The sequence below is a fragment of the Tenebrio molitor genome, chromosome 6, assembly GCF_963966145.1.
Source record: "Tenebrio molitor chromosome 6, icTenMoli1.1, whole genome shotgun sequence".
NCBI classification, from domain to species: Eukaryota; Metazoa; Arthropoda; class Insecta; order Coleoptera; family Tenebrionidae; genus Tenebrio; species Tenebrio molitor.
The window spans coordinates 6,439,433-6,458,233 of record NC_091051.1 but is presented as its reverse complement, the minus strand read 5'-3'; the positions used below and the strand labels follow the sequence as shown (position 1 = coordinate 6,458,233).

Below are 18,801 nucleotides of genomic sequence, written 5' to 3'. Positions count from 1 at the left end.
ATTGTTTATACTTTATCATTTCTTATCGTACAGTGCTTCTTTTTCTGTGAGACGTGCTTGTATATTTCTTAACTTTGGTTAGGTATGTTGTATTTTCATCATCTCTCTGTCACCTTCTCACTTAGTTCATAATACTTACTCATGTTCTATTCAAATTTTATTTACGAAAAGTAATTTGTCATCAACATTTCCGAGCAAGTTGTCAATAAGAAACAAAATTTCCACTGCCATTACACACCAAGAAATATTTCAGAAAGTGCATTAATGATCTATCATGAAATTTAACAACAAAAACACGAAATGCGAGCGTCCCACTGGTGTTTAAAAATTATTGCAGAATTTAATACACCTAAAGTGAAAACTTTGCTTCCAAACATGTCAATGAACGGTGCTTTTCATAAGTGCACATACATCGATTTCCTCAGAATTAATTTCACTTTTAACAGTCAAGAGAATACCTTCGCTCTTCAAGGTACTGTTTGTAGAAAGTCTGCGTTTCGTGTACTCTGTATAAACTTTGTAAGTTTCATGAGAAAGCTTACATTTTAGGGAGTTTCAGTGAAACCAGTAACATGAGTTCGTTCATAAATTCGTCATTACAAATACAGACTAATAGTCAAAACAAATGATTAGGTTGTTTCTGAGCGAAACTATGCACATTATCTGGTGAAACATCAGCTGAGAGATTAGTAAGTACTTGAAACTCATGCAAGACTTTACATCGTGGGATTTTAACACCATATTAACACCAGTTCGCTTTGAACAGATTCATGTAGTGTAAGTTTTTTATGAAGATTGAAGGAGTTGATTTTCTGAACTCGCTCAGTAAATTTTCACTTCGATAAGAGCAAGAGAAAAAAGCAACACATTTTTTTGCAAATAATGTAAAGCTACTTATATTAAATGGGTTTATTGACATCCCGGAAGACCAGAGGCAACGGATAAATATTCCAGAGACAATAGCGAGAATAGGAAGCCATTAGTATCGCAAAATAAGCAAAGAATCCAATGAGTAATGCTGACTAAGAGTGAGTTTGTGCCGGAGCGAAATGAAGGAGAATCGAGAAACTTTGTTTTGTTCTGGCAAAGATAAATTTTAGGTCGGTTTCAAAAATCGCAACTTATAAAAATGATCGTTAGAAGTGGCGCAAATAAGGTGCAGACAAGAGGACGAACCAACAAACACGCTAATTGCGACTTGAAACATAAAAATCCAAGTCTTAGAAGTTTCTTCTCTTTTGAAGTCAACAGAAATTGTTTAATTGGCCTGTTCAGAAATAAATTAAGTAATTAATGAAAGAAAGTGCGTCAGGTCTTAGCATTTTTATCTCCAGTCTGTTGCTGACGTAATTTACTTGTCATGAATATTTGAAGACTGTTTTTAATACGTAGAGAATGGTTATAATGGTCATCAATTCCGCAATAGCTCATTACCTGATAAATTCACAGCTCATAGCTTTGAATGGGCGTGTGATTCGTTACATTTAGTGACTATCGGAAATTTGGGGGCACCATTTCAAATTGAATTTTGTTAGGTGAACGTGATTGAGGTCGTAAACTGCGCCGATGCTAATTTGAAAAAACGAGATTTTTAATTTTGATTTATTTGATGATTGCAGAGGGACCCTTCCAATCCGACGCTCTTTTGGTGCCGGAGAACTGTTTATTCGATCACATCCACAATCAGAGCAATTGTTGGACGTTCGGTCGCTGGAACGCCACTGCAGGCAATGCTTGCCAAGAACGAGGACTCCAGCTACGATCCTTTGCCATGCTTCTTCCCTGTGGCATTTCTTTGTTTAGTGGTGTGGAATTTGTATGCTGTCCCAAACACTTCAAAGGCAAGTTTTTATACGTAACTGCACACATATCGCTTTGTTTCCTTCCGTGCGAATAACTTTCCGTCGTTAAAATGGAGAAGACCCGGTTCATTTTCCATGCACGCCAACCCACACTCGATCTATCTGTCGCTTTTAATATTTTTATTGTGTTCGTATAAATGTGTATAAAATTTCTTTCGGTTACCATTACCGGTGTTACGGGTGTCTCATTACCTACATCACGAAAGCGGTAAACTTTGTTTGAAAACTAATAACCATGAAACGCGGTTAAAGTCTTCATTATAACTATAAAGGCAAATATAATTACGAAATGTAATCGTTACATCTGCTTTTCGTTATAAGCCATTAAGGGAGAGTCATTCGTCGCGAGATAAAGACTATTTATTCTCCACACATATATCTTTTTGGGTCAAACCATTCCTGCTAAAATAAGCGATTCCAATTTGTTTTAGTTTCCATTGTGCGGTTGTAATGATCCAAAAGCTTTGTCCCCACGGAGCTTAATTAAAATGCTAATCAATTATACTAGATAGGTACCTTGATCCCATATAAATAGCTACATAGATATCTCAACGGAACTACATATTTGCATTTAAGGTTATCATGACAATTTCCAGATTAGACATTATTTCTGTACCACCCTAAAAACGAGTCTCCATGTAAATCATATTCTACAATTTAAAAATTCTATTTTGCAAAACCTGCAATGTGTTCCGGTAAATATTTGCAAATCAGAGTTGATTGTGAAAGGTTTTGTTGTCTTAACAATAGGGACTCCACACAGCGCCAACGGCCAAACAGTCAACTAAAATTTATTACTTTTAAAAAACTTTTCCCTTTTACCTCCACCTTACAACTACAACTTTATTTATCACATGAAAAATTCATTCTTAAACATGTTGCAAGCTCGTAAATGTGCAGCAGTGGCCATAATTTTTACAGGATTTCTTGTACAAATGAATATATTTTTTTTATTATGCTTTTTGTGAATTGTCATTTGCAATGGGGACGTTCTCGCGCCTCGAGCATTCCCTGGTCCCAATCAAGGTGTTAAGTTGTTGATAGTTCCACTGGCGAGTATCATTTTGAAATTCAATCCACCGGAAGTGTAAGAAGTGCTAGTTCAGTGCGGTAGCCAATACGTGGCTCCATTACTGGTCGAAGCTAAATTTCAGCTATAAATCTGCAGCAGACGGTCGGATATTGCAATGGAGGTTTCATACGTTGCTTGTTTGCGAACGCATCCCCATTGCATATCCGATGCAGACTAGAGAAATGCGTTACGACAAATCATTGGTTCTCGTTCGCATTCACGATTCAAATTTAATGCGGTAATCAACTTCATCAACAGTTTTAATGAAATTTCGATATAATTTGGCCACAAGCCTTAATAACTTACGTGTTTGACAAATAGCTTCCGGCTGGAAATGAAACACCTCTTTAATAAAGTTGTTTGTGTACTACCATGTAATAATTCATCGACGTACACAACCAATGTAAGAGGCTTCTGTTGTTCCCTTACAAGGTAAATCTGCGAGTGATTTGTTGCTCAGGCGTATAGTTTTATGTACCTACTGTGCAACCACTTTTTAATGGACCTCATTCACCTGGTACCTACACTTTACAAATATGCAAGAATTGTTTGCACTGTCGAGTCATTTCAAATGGAGGGAAGCGTTTAAACTATCACACCTACCATCTGTTTTTACTAAATAAATAAAACAAAAAACTCTTTGTTTTATAAGATATTATTTATTTATATGTATGTACATATTTTGTAAACATGGAAAATCAACAATTTTCGAAACGGGAGTAATCACAAATTTGTACTGAAACAGTTCTATTTCTTGCTGCATTTTGCTTTACAACTGTTTAAAATAAATAATAAAACATAATCTCAATTTACTTTGGGGAGAACAATTTATAACCAAGTGCAGTTAAAACAAACATTTTATTCACAATTTAAATTTTACAGTCCCGGAGTTTTTTTTTAATTTACAATGTAGGTATACTTTTAACTTAAACTACTGCTTCATATGTCACGATTTTTGAAAATGGTAGATACAAAATCTTTTGTACTGGTAGGAGGAAGAGGTAATAAGCTCATTTGAATTTCTTGATCAGATCTTACCGTTAATAGGGAGAAGGAACGGTTTACAGTTTGTTTAGAGAGTGTGATTGAATCGTTTTTAATCTGTGTTCGCTGGGAAATTACCCTTGGAAGCTAAATCCTGGGGGGAAATTACCAAAAAACAAATCGGTGTTATGACCAATTAAGCGAGATAATGTTCAATTTCGCGTTGATTCTAAACCAAATGAAGCTCATCTATCCATGTCAGAACGTCACTGATATCAGAGGAAAGCGAACCCCGCAACCCTCTTCTGGAACAAATACGTCCCTGCACTTAAACAGCTCGCGCTACACCCCGAGCCCGACCTTAAACTAATGAACTGTTACATGCTTTGAATGTAGATAATCGACCATTCAAAGATTCGACTCGAATCTACACGGCTAAAGCAAACTTTGATGATGACGTATGTTTATGACACAAATGCGTTCGTTCGTGAATTGAACCCAATTTACAGTTCAATGAGAGCGCAAACGTAATCCTGGTCCGTATTTAAAAATTTAGAATTGCGGTGAAATCGATCGAACACGAAGTGTTTCACTCCAATAAAGATACAACGAAAAAAAAAATTCGTTTCGAAGCGAACTGTGTTGAGATGGAATTAATAACTCTATTTAGAACGAATGCGAGGCGAGTTTTTCGAGAGGAGCGGACGCAATTTGAAAGTTTAAGGGCTGTAATACATTAAAACTGACACGCTGCAATTTGGTGCGTTGTTAAAACGGACTACCACAAGAGCGATTTATGATTTAAAACCGCTGCGATGCAGTTTTACTTCGTTTTTTTTAACAGTAAACGTTTTTAACAAATACGAGCTTCAATCCGTTTGGATATTGGGTCAACTCATAAATCAAAACAACGTATTCTGAATGTTTTGCTCCGAGAGTTGCAACAAAAAAGCTGCAATGAGGAAGCAACCGTGCAAGGCGAAATCATAAAACCTGTGCCAACGACTATTCGATTTGAAAATTACAGCTTAGATGAGGCTAGACCTGGACGATCTGAGAGCTCGGTGATGACATCCTGAACACCAGGGTGAAGCAAAATCTTATCACAGTCGTTGATTGTTGAGAGACTGTATCGACCCCCTCAAAACGTAACCAAACTGGGTCAATAGTACCTTTTGAATTGACAGAAACAAATCTTCAACAAGAAGTTCTCTGCATCTCTTTTGTATCGCTTAGAAAATGAGACCATTCGGAAAGAGATTGTAATAGGGAGTAAAAAATGATTCTTTTACAAGACCCAGAGACAATGGACCAACCAAAAGGATTCACCGTCATCACAGTCTCCACCCAAAGGGGATTATGTTGTCAGTATGGACGGAATTGTGACGCACCAGAGACTTCAACTATGCTCAGCTGCAGAGACTTAAGACCAAGTTCTGTTTCATAATTAATAAAATCCTTCTGTTTATTTGAATGTCTTGAAATATCACTTTATCTTTATGGATGACCTTTGAAAAATCATTTTTGTGTCTTCCTGCGGAATTACTGTTTTTTACAATTCTCAAGCATCCGTAAACACTTTGTTTCGGGTCTGGATCGGCAAAAAAAGGTATTGGTTAACATTTTTCATCGTCAATCATTGCCCATCTTGCGCACTAATCAACCAAATTTTACAAATTATTAAGCAAAAACTCTCATTTTAACATAACTGTAATAAAAACTGTGTATTCTAGCATGTGAGTGTAATTACTAATTACTGTAATTGAATTTGTCTAAAAAATGATTTGAGTGTGGATTTTTTAGGTTAGTTTAGGTTCTCATTTGTCACCAACACCAACATTAAAAAAAAAATTAACAAATCGTATCTACTCGCAAAGTGCAGTTTCTGGAATACAAATAATAATAATAACGGGTGTTTTTTTAAATTTGGCGTCGAAGTAGGCGTTGAACTGTCGATTGTGAACGCACTATACAGGTTACGGATCACGGATCAGCTGTTTAAATCTTACGCTTTTACACGAGTGGTGCGATCTCAATCGACTCTCCAACGCCTACTTCGACGCCAAATTTAAAAAAACACCCTTTAATTATTGTTCGATAAAATTAACAAAAATGTAAACTATTGTGATAATTTAATATTCCAGAACTTTTGTAATACTTGATACACCCTTATGGAGAACTTGTTTCGTTGACATGAGAAAGGTAGACAAAGCGGCTTAACGAATTGAATTTAAAATAGTAGCGTAAGGCAATATAATTCGCGATTACTGTAGGTAAAGCTTGCACAAAAGAGAGGCTAAATTGAAGTAGAATTCAATAAAATCCTTTACGACGATGGAGATTTTCTTATAACTGGAGAAAACAAATCAGAACTTAATAAATTGCTGTTACTTACGTCCTCCATTCAAATTTCATAAACAAGAAGATAAATTGAGTGGTTGTTTGTAGTCCCGCTATTCGCAAGGGACATTTAACATTATCCGTAACTAAAAGTTTCACTCCCCAAACAGTCATAAATGTGTGATATCGTTATAAATTTTAATTTGCCCCGATTAAAACTAATTCATTCTAATCTCGTTAGCGTTGCTTTGCAGATAATATGAAACCAAAAAAACCGGTTGACTTGACCATATTCAAGAAAGAACAAGACGTCTTCGACAACGTCGACGACGATGACGATTCAATGGGGTCCGACGAAGACGAGGACAAAGACGACCTCGACGATTTAGCTGACGACACTGAACTATCGGATGACCCAAATATTGACGATGATGAAGACGACGATGAAGACGAATACGATGATTCGGATCAAGATTGGGACACAACACCGGCGAGTACGACATCCGCTAGCAAACAATCGTCGACCACAGCGTCAACAACATCCACCACCACAACAGCTAAAACTACATCAGTGCCAACACCAGACCCCTATTTCACACATTTCGACCCCCGCAACGAACATCAGAGCTACAAAGAAGCGCAGGAAAGACTGGAAGAAACTCACAGGGAGAAAGTGACGCGAGTTATGAAGGACTGGTCCGATTTGGAAGAAAGATACCAAGACATGAGACAAACTGATCCCAGAGGTGCCGACGAATTTAAACAGAGAATGACGCAACGATTCCAGCAGACGGTACAAGCACTGGAAGAAGAAGGCGACGCAGAGAAACACCAATTAGCCGCAATGCATCAACAGAGGGTTCTTGCCCACATTAACCAGAGGAAAAAGGAAGCAATGACGTGCTATACTCAAGCGCTGAACGATGTCCCTCTAAATGTAAGTGTTATGAAGTATGATTTGGGATTGAACGAAAAATATCTCTTCTTGGGTTTAAACCTAGCGCAAGTCAACGATTTCTAAGTGGGGTAAATTTTTGTTTGAATGTTTATCGACCTCGTTGAAGTTTTAACAATAAAGACAAAAACGTTTGCTCTATTGCAAAGCAAAATCCTTGTCCTACTTTTCGATCCTTGTAGGGTTTCCGACAAAACGCGAATGAACTAAGCATTAACAGTCGGCGATTTCTATTCGGATGTTAATGAATGTCTTTTATTTTAGACACATCGCGTCCAAAAATGTCTGGAAAAGTTGCTCCGCTCTCTGCACAAAGATCGCGCTCATGCCATTAACCATTACCGTCATTTGTTGGCAAGCAGTTTGGAAGCAGCAGCTCGTGAACAGCCGCGCACCCTCGAGCGTTTAACTGACATTGATCGCACTGTCAATCAAAGCATGCAAATGTTGAAGAGGTTCCCGGAATTGGCGACAAAAATAGGTCAACTAATGGATGATTACATCCAAGCTTTAAGATCAAAAGACGAGACACCCGGTTCGCTGTTGGCCATGACAACCGAAGCTGAAGCCGCCATTTTGGATAAATACAAATCAGAAGTGACCAATAAACAGGCGGAGCGAGAACGGCAAAGACTCCAAGAGAAAGAGCGAAAAGAGCAGAGGAAAAAAGAACGGACCGAACTGAGAGAAGAGAAGAAGCGAGTGGAAGCGGTGTTGGGAAAGAAGATCATCAATTTCGATGACGAAGATATGGAAGACGAATCGCTGCCTGAAGAGAGGGTAAGTCAGAAGTGAAGCGAGTGGTTGGCCGAATGACGTGTTGATTTTTCCAGACAACTGTTTCTTCCACGACCGGAAGCACAGCGTACGACATCGTCAGCAATTCGATCACAACCGCGAGTCACAGAGAAGTCGACGACGCTGCCGTCCAACAGGCTGTGGAAGAAGTAGCCGCAGTAGTGCACAAGCAAGATGTGATCAGGGTTGCTCACGCAATGGCACATGACATAAGTCATGGTGAACCAGTAAGTGGAAGACCTTTCCGACCTGGGATCGTAATCAAAACAATGATATTCCCGTTGTTTCAGACTTACTCGGTAAGACGAGAAGTTTATGGTGGTAAAGACGGGAAGAGTGTTTATTTCACTCTCGCTTTCGCCGGGATGGCCCTGATGGCCGCCATTGTAGTGGGCGTAGCGGTAGCTAGACGTAGATCTGCGAGGTCGCCACAAAGCCAAGGATTTGTGGAGGTGGATCAAGCGGCTACACCCGAAGAAAGACACGTAGCCAACATGCAGATTAACGGGTACGAAAATCCCACTTACAAATATTTCGAAGTTAAAGAGTAATCCTAAAGTGAACTCTTTATGGGACGTTTATTTAATTTGACTACATCATATAGATTGTTATTATGGATATTAATTTTGGCCATATTGCGAAACCTTTTTTTATTACATCTTGTAGTGGACAACAATGTGACAGCGTTGTTAAGTTTTGTTATTTTGATTATTATTATTGAGGCTATTTTTTGTATCATTCCAATGTGTATTTGTTATCTTATAATGTGTACTTAAACTGACTTAAATGCAACTGATAATAATTCTACATATGCAAAAACTACACAGATAAATATTTTGAAGATAATTACAAAAAAATCTTTTAAAGTCTAAATTAATAACTAAGTAATAATTTTTGCATATGACAGTCCATGTTTTACACATAATTGTATAATCATTTAGTGAGCATTGTAAAGTTACACTTGATTTGTGTGTACCATTACAATGTAAAGAGTGTAGCTAGATGTATGGTACCCTCCATGATATACTTAATAAAAATTAGATTATAAAAAGTGCATGTTCAACCAACAAGCTTTTTGTACAAAGTCTTTACTTTTTATTATCCAATTATACAGCTTTCGAATCACGCCCTGTTCAGTTTAAAAAAAATCAAGTCCAAGGACGTGTGTAGAGAAAAAGAGTCGGTTCGTCTAGACTCGGCCGACATTTTTCCGTACATATCACTTTGGACGGCACAAGAAATATCTGAATACTTGTATATCTTTCTTTTTTAACAAGAGTGTGTATAAGTTTGGTGCAAAGTCGTGTTTTGTGAAGACCGTTTAAAGAAATACATATTACTTTAAATTTAAAAAAGCATGGATGACAAAGCGGTAAAAAATGTATATTGTTGTCAAGACAGAAATACAATGTATTCACGTTTGGAACGTAATTTTTACCAGTAATTAATGAAATCACGTTTCAAGTAACTTTGAAGAACTTTTATCGAAAGCTTGATGAACAATTTGTAGATAACACAAAATCATACAAATCATAGAATTTGTACAAAAGTTGTTGCGTACATTTTTTTAATATTGCGCGACAATTTTCATTATAAAGAGGCTTCTGACAGCTTAATGTGTACAGTCTAGAATACAAGAAACTTTCTCTTATTACTTGAATCAATTTACTTTTTCCCTGTAGTAGTTTTTAAAACTTAGTATTATATGCGAATGTAAAATTGATAAAAAAGCGTGTTTGATGTGCATATAGTTTAATACTTAATTAGAATTATTTTTCAAAAACCTGTTTCATAAGATAATATATGTTATTAATTGTATATCTTTTTTTCTATACATATTAGAGATGGTTATTTCATCATTATCCAGACAGTGACTAGACTAGTTTTAGCATACTTTATAGTTAATTATATGTTTTGTGGCCATGTAATTTTAAATTTAATGTAATAAAGAACTAAATTATTATTTTATTGGGTTTTTAATTCAATCCCATCTGACAAATATAGCGATTACAAAAAAGCGTACTTACTCAATCCCGTAACTCGTGTTCATCAAAAAATGAGAAATTTCTTTTAATTGTTCACGCTCAAGTATAACATGTAGAAAACAACTTTTTACCATTTAAAAGATTCAAGAAGGGAAAAACGTAATGCATGCATTAACTAATGTATCATTTTTATATTTGTCCATTCAAAAACTTTAACAATTCCGGCTTTGTGTTGCTAACGTCCATCAAACCTTCTGTTGTGTACACTCCTTGGTGCTGTATTTCAACAAAACAACACAAAGAAGCCTCGTTATCGTGCAAGAGTTCATCGACCAAGTCACTATAAGATGGAGGGAGATGTTTCAAGAAGAAATTGCGCACCTAATTCATGATTTGCCGTGCTGCGTGTTTAATTTCAGCTAATATCAATGACTTTCGCCTTTTACATTAAGAGTTTATAGAACAAATCGTAATTTAATTAAAAATCGAAAATCATTCTACTTTTAACAAATTATTACCTACATTTTCTTTGAAAACGGTCAAATTACTCCGGAGAGAGTAAGTGTGGTTGGTTACATACTCACTGATACTCACCAACTGCCATTTTAAAAACCTCATGGCCAAACGAAACTATTTAAAAAGTGAACCAGAACCAAATATTTATGTTTTTAAATTTGAGAGTGAAAAATTAACAATTATCAAACAAAGGTCTAAATACATAATAAGACATGTCTTGAGACATTTATGCTTTTTGGGAATAGTAAATTTTATTCTTAGACACATGATGCGTAAGTCATTTTCATAAAGTATTTTGAGGAAAGCAAATAAAGGGTTAAAATGCAAAAAACAAAGTTTTATTTTTCTCACTGTAGACTGTGCTAACGTGAACCATGCAGTTTTTCAGAGAACCGTCCTGTAACACAGTAAAATATCCATTTTGACAACGTCTTTGATCATTGCAATTTCAAAAGAGTGGAGGTCTATTGACAAAAAGAAAGAAATGAGGTGATTGTCGTCACAGCTTATCATCAGAAACAACACTTTGGTTCAAATGAAATTTGATGTGAGATAAAAGCGTTGACAAAGTTAATTTGACAGAAAGTGAACTCTCAGACTATACGACCAATGCATTTACATCAGAAAAGGTGAAAAGAATATTGTCGTCAGCCGGAGGTTTTGTAAACGCCTTTTTTATCCAATTCACGCAAATCGCAATTGTGGGATGTAGGTATACTTACAGGTTTCATAATTATAATATTTTTTTTACAAATTAAAATGATTAACTGTCGTCATAATGACGTTACATCCTGTTCGTATCATTTTGCGTCAGTTGTTGCATTTAACCATTGAAATGATTACGTTTTTTATTTTTATTCGTTCGCGAACGCGGATAAAAAATGCGCGGCTTTTCAAATAACCCGCCAGAGATACTAACGACCCACGCGGTAATGAAGCGACCGACGTTGGGGCAGTGCAGTGGCAGTTTAATGAACCAGGATTTGACAAAAATATCTGCGTCAAAACACGTCCTTGTAAATTCATGCGTATTTTTGTAACTTCAAAAAAGCTAACTAAGAATATTAAATTTTTTGTGAGAAAATGATTATTCATTGTGTTGGTAAACTGCTAAGTGGTTATTATCGAGTTTAAATCAAATCGAAAGATTAAAGGTGAGTTTAAATCTTTAAGAAGAATAACGAACTTTGTACATGCAAATGCACTAATTTGCCATAGTTACTGGATTACTTTCGATGTAAGTGGTTCCATTGTTGTATTGGGATCAATAAGAATCACGTTGTAGTGTTGCAATTCCGTATTTTTAGAGTATTCGGTCTTAACCTATCCGACTGTTGCAGTACGAGGTTTCCCTGCTAGAAGGAAATGTCAAAATTAAAACTTGCCCAAAATAACCGCAATTATCATTTAATAATTAATTGTCTTTGTAATGATTGCGTCTTTGTTGTGACTTTTGATTAAAATGCCATAACGCAAAAATTACGTCACATGTCCCTGAGCCGAGTATATGTCAAAATTATACCCACTTATCTTCAGTAAATAAGTGGAATTTTAATTATTTTGTTTTGATAACGCACAGTCGTGTTGTTTTGGGCGAAAGCGTATTTTCTTGTCGCGTTTTTCCAGCCGTTACGCCTGCCGAAATTCGGTACAACTTCATTCATGAACCGCTGACATTGTTCTGTACAATTGTAACGTTGTTTCCATATCCGTAAAAACACCCATTAAACATTTATTGTACTCGTATCAGCATTAAAATTTTCAATCATCATATATTTTTAGTTTGTTGGTTCTTGGTTCTCGATAACAGTACCGATCACAGCTTTACCACAAGTTAAAAACGCAGATAAACGCGTGGAAACAGTTTTTATTTGTTCAATCTCTACAATTATTGTAAACAATAATTCACTTATCAGCTACATTCGATTATGCAAGGCTCTTATACGGTTTCGTGTTTTTCTATGTGGAATCTATTTTTCCAATTCAATTTTCCCGCGCTCGAATGCTGAAAAATTTGATAGATGATTCACAACTGACAGATGACAAGTGACGTTTCAATTTTAAAAATGCAGTTCGCAATTTATTATATTGTTTGATGTTAACATAAAGCGATAAACGTGTTTTACTAACGAATGTAAGTGGATTAACGACGTAGTTATGCAAATGCCAATCAAAATTAAGTCTGTGTTTGTGGTTCGCAAATAATATGATTTAATTTAAACCTACGAATTTTATGAAAAAGTGCCATTTGACCGTTGAAATTTGCCTACCGATGTTGCAAATAAAACAACAGTTGGTTGCTCATCTCAAATCATTTCTATCGTGATAGAAACTACACAATTAAAAAATACCAACCCGTTAAATACAACTGTTTGTAAGTGGTATTGTTTACGACAAAATATTATTATTTTGTAAACAGTTAAATTCGAGAGAAAGTTATGAAGAAAGTGATGTTAAAATAACTATTTGTATCGTGCGTGATGTATACATATTTTGATTTAATTCGACGACGTAATACGTGACGTCAAAGTTGATGCGTAAAAAAGTTTCAGTGGCGATTAAAAAGGCAAAAAATCCGTAGTACTTTGTAAAATGACGACGAACCCCGACTCAACAGATTTATTTTAATGTAGCAATTAGATAATGCAAGTTACTCTCTTGTGGAGAGAGCTTAATGTCTTCCGCTCCACGGTTGAAATACAAGTGTGGGCGGTTGGTCGAGATGAGTGCACTTTAAAGTGAAAATTTTAATAGTAAAAGTAGTATGAGCTCAATTCTTCTTAATTCTTGTCAAAAATCTCTCTTATTCGGAAAAAACTGAAAGTTGCGTAACGGTTCCACAAGAAACATCGCTTATCGCGTTAGGTAATCAAAAATGCAAATGCATTCGGTTTTGAAATGGTTTTACGTGATTTTTCTACACTCTAATTGGCCTGCACTGCGTGGTATCAAAAGTAAGACTTTGCGATACTTTTTTTGTATTTTGTCATGTCGATAATTAATAATATCCGGTGTTCATTTAAATTTATCCTCAAAGTAGGCGTTGAAGAGTTGATTGTGAACGCACCACTCGTCAGTCTGCAGAGTCACAAAACCATTATGTCAAAACATAAATAACGCAAACAGTGAGATTAGATTTCAACAGCCGATCCGTGATCTGCAATTCCTGGTGCGTTCACAATTGACTCTTCAACGTATAGGTAACGTGCGATCAATTAAAAAAAAAACAGTTACCTGGATTGTGCTACGAGTATTCTGATGCTTTGAATGGTTCAAACCACCATTTTCGCCTACTCAGATTTTTTTAGTTATTTAATCGCACGGTACTTTGAGGATACACTTCAACACTTCAATGAACACTCGATAGTACTTGATCGATTCGAAAACAATTTTTTTCCTTGCATCGTTAGTGTTACATACGTCAGTAATTTGTCTTTAAACGCCACGAAAATAATCATTTTGCTTGATCGTTTTATTTATGAATATGTACATTTTAAAACGTACGTCGTAGAGCCTTTTGAGTTTCGAAAAACATATTAGGCACTATATTTTTTATTTCTTTGCATTGCCAAAAAAATAGCAAAAGTAACTGTCGCACTTGGACTAGAAATAATACAGTTTTTATCTCTTAAGCTAGTTTGACACGATGCTAAATTTTGTAGAAAATTTGTTAGAAAATGAGAGAGACCCTCGATCAGGACCAATGAACGATCAGGATCATAGTGTCTTTGTCATTTTTACAGAATTTTTTGTGAAATTTAGTATGTCACACTAGCTTTACATTTAAACTGTAATTAATTATTCATTCTTGCCAATCATGTTCATAACGTAATATTTTATGTGTGTATTATTTTTCTTTAACATATTTTTTTTTATGTTCGACACTGTCAGAATTTGAGAGTTTTCTCCTGTGTGAACGGACTTTGATAAATGTGCCAACTTGTCAAAACGAAACGTCAAGCTAATTTTAAAGATTTTAAGCGATTTGGAGCCTTTAAGGGGCGCGTCGAACAAAAAAACGTTGTATTCAACTCGTTCTTGTGTAAATTGGGCTTTTAAAACGCGAGTGAAACGAGCGTTTTAAAATGGCCCACTCGTGCCAAAAAACACCCAATTTACGCACGAACTCGTTAAATAATAGTAGTTTATTTGACGAGTTCTTGTGTAAATTGGGGTTTTTTGGCACGAGTCTGCCAGTTTAAAACGTGAGTGAAACGAGCGTTTTAAAGGCCCACGAGTGCCAAAAAAGCCCAATTGACACAAAAACGAGTTGAATACAACGTTTTTTTGTTCGACGAGCCCCTTAAAGGCTCCAAATCGCTTAAAATCTTTAAAATTAGCTTGACGTTTCGTTTTGACAAATGGTGACATTTATCAAAATCCGTCTATGACTGTCTATGAAAATGACATTTTAGTTGGCAATATTGTGATTTGGCATAATAAATCTATTTTAGGCTATAATTGAATTACACTAAGGACCAGTTTATAGAAAGAGAATTAAATATTTAATTCGAATTAAATTTTAATGCGCGATTAACCCATGAATCCGGAACTTCGATTGGTTCAATCTGATCACGTGTCCAGTTAATCTCGCATTTGATTACGATTAACTTAATTTCGCTTCTGTAAACTGGTCCTAAATCTATTAGGGAATTGACAACAAGACGAATATTTAATAACGAAACGTCATGACAGGACCTGACGCCAATCTAACAAAAAAATATCGTGACCTCCTGCGTGTTTAAAACAGTCGTGAACGGCATACAGGAGAAAATTCTCAAATTCTGACAGTGTCGAACAAAAAACTACCATTATATCCATATTAAGTAGCAATTTTATTGAAATAAATATCGAGCAGCTTTTTTTGTTGTTGGAAACACTGACATAAAAATATCTCTTTGTTTGTTTTTGAACACCCCATCATTCTCTCTTATTTAGACACTAACTTTAAATTCCAAAAGAGCATAAATAAATACGTATGAAATAAATTTAGGTCACCTTTGTCTAAACTAAAAACAAATGAAATTGATGTTTTCTTCAAACTACTCCAGTATTTTTTTCGTTCTTCAACTGTTTTATAAATTCCTTAAACAATGGCTCGACTAAATTGATTTTTTTTAACTGAAATTATTTCGTAACTGATTAGCATTTGTTTTTAGTAATAACTAATAACCTAATGTGTAATTGAATAAGCTGGAAACATTTTGTTTAAATACTAGGCGCCCAAAAAAAAACCCTGAGCGTACTAACATTAAATGGTTTGACCAAATGCTGGAAAACCATATAGTTTTTTTGAGTACTTTTTTTTTTCTGAATCAAAAATCTTTAATATTGCATTTTTTTTTTGTGTGACCAGATAAAAAATGAACGAGTCGGGTTCGGGCACGTTAATGCCTGCGGCAGAATTCAACAAATGCAATATCGTGAAGGAGGGATGGCTGTTCAAAAGGGGCGAGCACATAAAAAATTGGCGCTCGCGTTACTTCGTCTTGCTAGATAATGGTTCCTTAGTCGGTTTTAAAAATAAACCAGACGAAACTTCGATGAATGACCCCTTGAACAACTTTACCGTAAAAGGTTGTCAAATTATGTCGACTGATAGACCTAAACCCTTCACTTTCATAATAAGAGGTCTCCAATGGACGACGGTTATTGAAAGAATGTTCCACGTCGAAACCGAAAGGGAGCGGTAAAAAAATCTTGTTCTTTCGATTCAGTTTGATTTTAACGTCGATGTTGTAGGGAGGAATGGGTAGCAGCGATCAAGGGTGTTTCAGAACGTCTCAGTGTCGACTGCGAGGACGTCGAAATGAACCTGCCTAATACGGAACTTGGAAATATGGAAGACTTGTGCGAAAAATTCTCGTTGCAAGGAACCTCAATTTCGAAGTCTACGGGAAAGAGAAAAGTGACTTTGGAGAGCTTCGAGTTTCTCAAAGTGTTAGGCAAAGGTACATTCGGAAAAGTAATTTTGTGCAGAGAAAAGGCAACAGGTCGCCTGTACGCAATTAAAATATTAAAAAAAGAGATTATAATACAAAAAGATGAAGTTGCTCACACACAAACCGAAAATAGAGTGTTACGAAAAACCAATCATCCTTTTTTGACGGTGAGATCACAGCATTTTTTCTGGTAAATTTTTAGACGTTTTGTGTTCGTAGTCTTTGAAATATTCTTTCCAAACCAACGACCGACTTTGTTTTGTAATGGAGTACGTCAACGGAGGCGAATTATTCTTTCATTTGTCTAGGGAACGTGTTTTTTCCGAAGATAGAACAAGATTTTACGGTGCAGAAATTATATCTGCCCTTGCATACTTGCATTCACAGAACATTATTTATAGAGATCTTAAATTAGAAAATTTATTACTAGACAAAGATGGACATATAAAAATAGCAGATTTTGGTTTATGTAAAGAAGATATAACGTACGGAAGAACCACGAAAACCTTCTGTGGCACTCCGGAATATTTAGCACCGGAAGTGTTGGAAGATAACGATTACGGAAGGGCGGTGGATTGGTGGGGAATAGGAGTTGTCATGTACGAAATGGTAAATCAATCCTCAAGAAGACTTGTTCGTATTATTTTTTTTGTCCATTTCTTGTAGATGTGTGGTCGTTTGCCGTTTTACAATCGAGATCACGACGTTCTCTTCACTTTGATCCTGATGGAAGAAGTGAAATTTCCAAGAAATCTCAGTTCCGACGCTAGAGAATTGTTAGGTGGTCTTCTGATCAAAGACCCCGCACGGAGATTAGGCGGGGGTCCCGACGACGCTAGACAAATCATGGCGCATCCATTTTTTAGTTGCATAAACTGGAGAGATCTGGAACAAAAGAAGGTAAAAAAAATGGTTGTAGACAAGTTGCAATGTCCAAATTGAACGTTGAAAACGTTTTCGGTGATCCTAAATGGTTTTCGAATTTGTTTGACTTGTTTATCGTTGAGTGCCATCTGCTCGTCTACTCTGCGATTGGCAAACAAAGCAGACGCAATTTTTACGCATAAACGATCTGCACACTGATGGGAGATTTGCATGTTTTGTTTTTGTAGATAATGCCGCCGTTCAAACCTCAAGTAACAAGCGATACGGACACCAGATATTTCGATTCGGAATTCACAGGTGAAAGTGTCCAGTTAACACCACCAGACAATTCCGGTCCATTGGGTGCCATACAAGAAGAGCCTTATTTTCCTCAATTTAGCTATCAAGATATGTCTTCCACATTAGGTAGCTCGGCACACATAAGTGGCAGCATGAACAACGTAGCAACTATGCAGTAACTCAAAATTAGTTGAAAAATTTTAAGAATGCATTGATAATTAATTATAAATCTTGTGTATATATAGTTAATTTGCTCTTTAAAAGCCACTGTACTTATTGTTATGGTAAAGAAAATCGAGAAATTATTATCAGTTGTGATAATATTTTATAAAATTGTAAATAGTATTCGTCTTTACGACTTTGTTGATATCATTTGTCAAAAACATTTTTCTTTTTTTACATATATACCATAATTGTAAATATTTTACTATAAAATACAAGATTAGTTTTTGCTGTTAGTGTGATTTTTCTAATTTAATAATTAATCACTAAGTAATGCATTTTCCTGTTTATTTTTTAAACTCTTTCGTTGACTAAGTATGTTTTTTGCATTTACCGTTCCTATTGTATACGAAAAATGTTTACAGAACTTTGAAATATTCACTTTAAGTTTACTTTTACACTGTATATCTAATGCCTTACATATATGCCGTGGGCCGAAAAAAGTAATATTTTTTTAATGTGATAGGGGTTTAGTTTATAGTTGACACTCGACGCTCGTATACGAGCCAACTTGTACATACAGTTTGTCTAAGAAAAAATGTGCTTTTTTGGGCTGCCGTGTAAATATGGTGTTTTTTAATGATGATCATTTCTGTGTGTAGCATACAAAATAAATTTCGTTTTGTTAGAAAGAGCATTTTTGTTAAATCAAATTATTTTGTTTATTTATTTTCTAATATTGTTTTTGTATCTCCTGACCATTCGAGTTTATTGCGGACATTATATTTATACAACCATTGTTACTCGTTTTTTAAAGTTATTTAATTTAAATTTTGTGAAATAAACTAAAAATAAAAGAATTAAATCACCGATGTCCATTTTCTTTCTTACACTTTTTTTACCTTCAATGCAATTAAACAGTTCAAAACCATCAAATACAATTCTGGCATTAACTTTTGCAAAACATTTTTGAATTTGACACTCGGCCTGGTTATTTAAACACATCAAGGAGCGTCGTCAC

The 18,801-nt window shown here is 35.6% G+C and overlaps 2 protein-coding genes across 3 annotated transcripts in view; both read left to right on the top strand.

Moving 5' to 3' along the window:
• The window catches only part of Appl (amyloid-beta-like protein), a 45,605-nt gene extending 35,626 nt beyond the window's left edge, over positions 1-9,979 (top strand). Inside the window, exons 4-8 of the mRNA XM_069052030.1 lie at positions 1,620-1,841; positions 6,513-7,195; positions 7,478-7,993; positions 8,047-8,238; positions 8,302-9,979. Coding sequence (XP_068908131.1) covers positions 1,620-1,841; positions 6,513-7,195; positions 7,478-7,993; positions 8,047-8,238; positions 8,302-8,562 — 1,874 coding nt within the window. The 3' untranslated portion in view covers positions 8,563-9,979. The remainder of the gene's footprint in view (positions 1-1,619; positions 1,842-6,512; positions 7,196-7,477; positions 7,994-8,046; positions 8,239-8,301) is intronic.
• Positions 9,980-11,492: 1,513 nt separating this feature from the next.
• Akt (Akt kinase) lies at positions 11,493-18,650 on the top strand. 2 transcript variants are annotated; one of them, XM_069052031.1, is made up of 6 exons: positions 11,493-11,666; positions 15,869-16,201; positions 16,255-16,621; positions 16,674-17,063; positions 17,121-17,354; positions 17,567-18,650. In XM_069052031.1, the coding sequence occupies exons 2-6, from the start codon at positions 15,876-15,878 to the stop codon at positions 17,795-17,797; spliced, it is 1,548 nt and encodes a 515-aa protein (XP_068908132.1). In that variant the 5' UTR covers positions 11,493-11,666; positions 15,869-15,875; the 3' UTR covers positions 17,798-18,650. The 2 variants fall into 2 exon arrangements, with proteins under 2 accessions (XP_068908132.1, XP_068908133.1); XM_069052032.1 differs by lacking the exon at positions 11,493-11,666 and adding an exon at positions 11,764-12,646.
• The last annotated feature ends 151 nt before the right edge of the window (positions 18,651-18,801 follow it).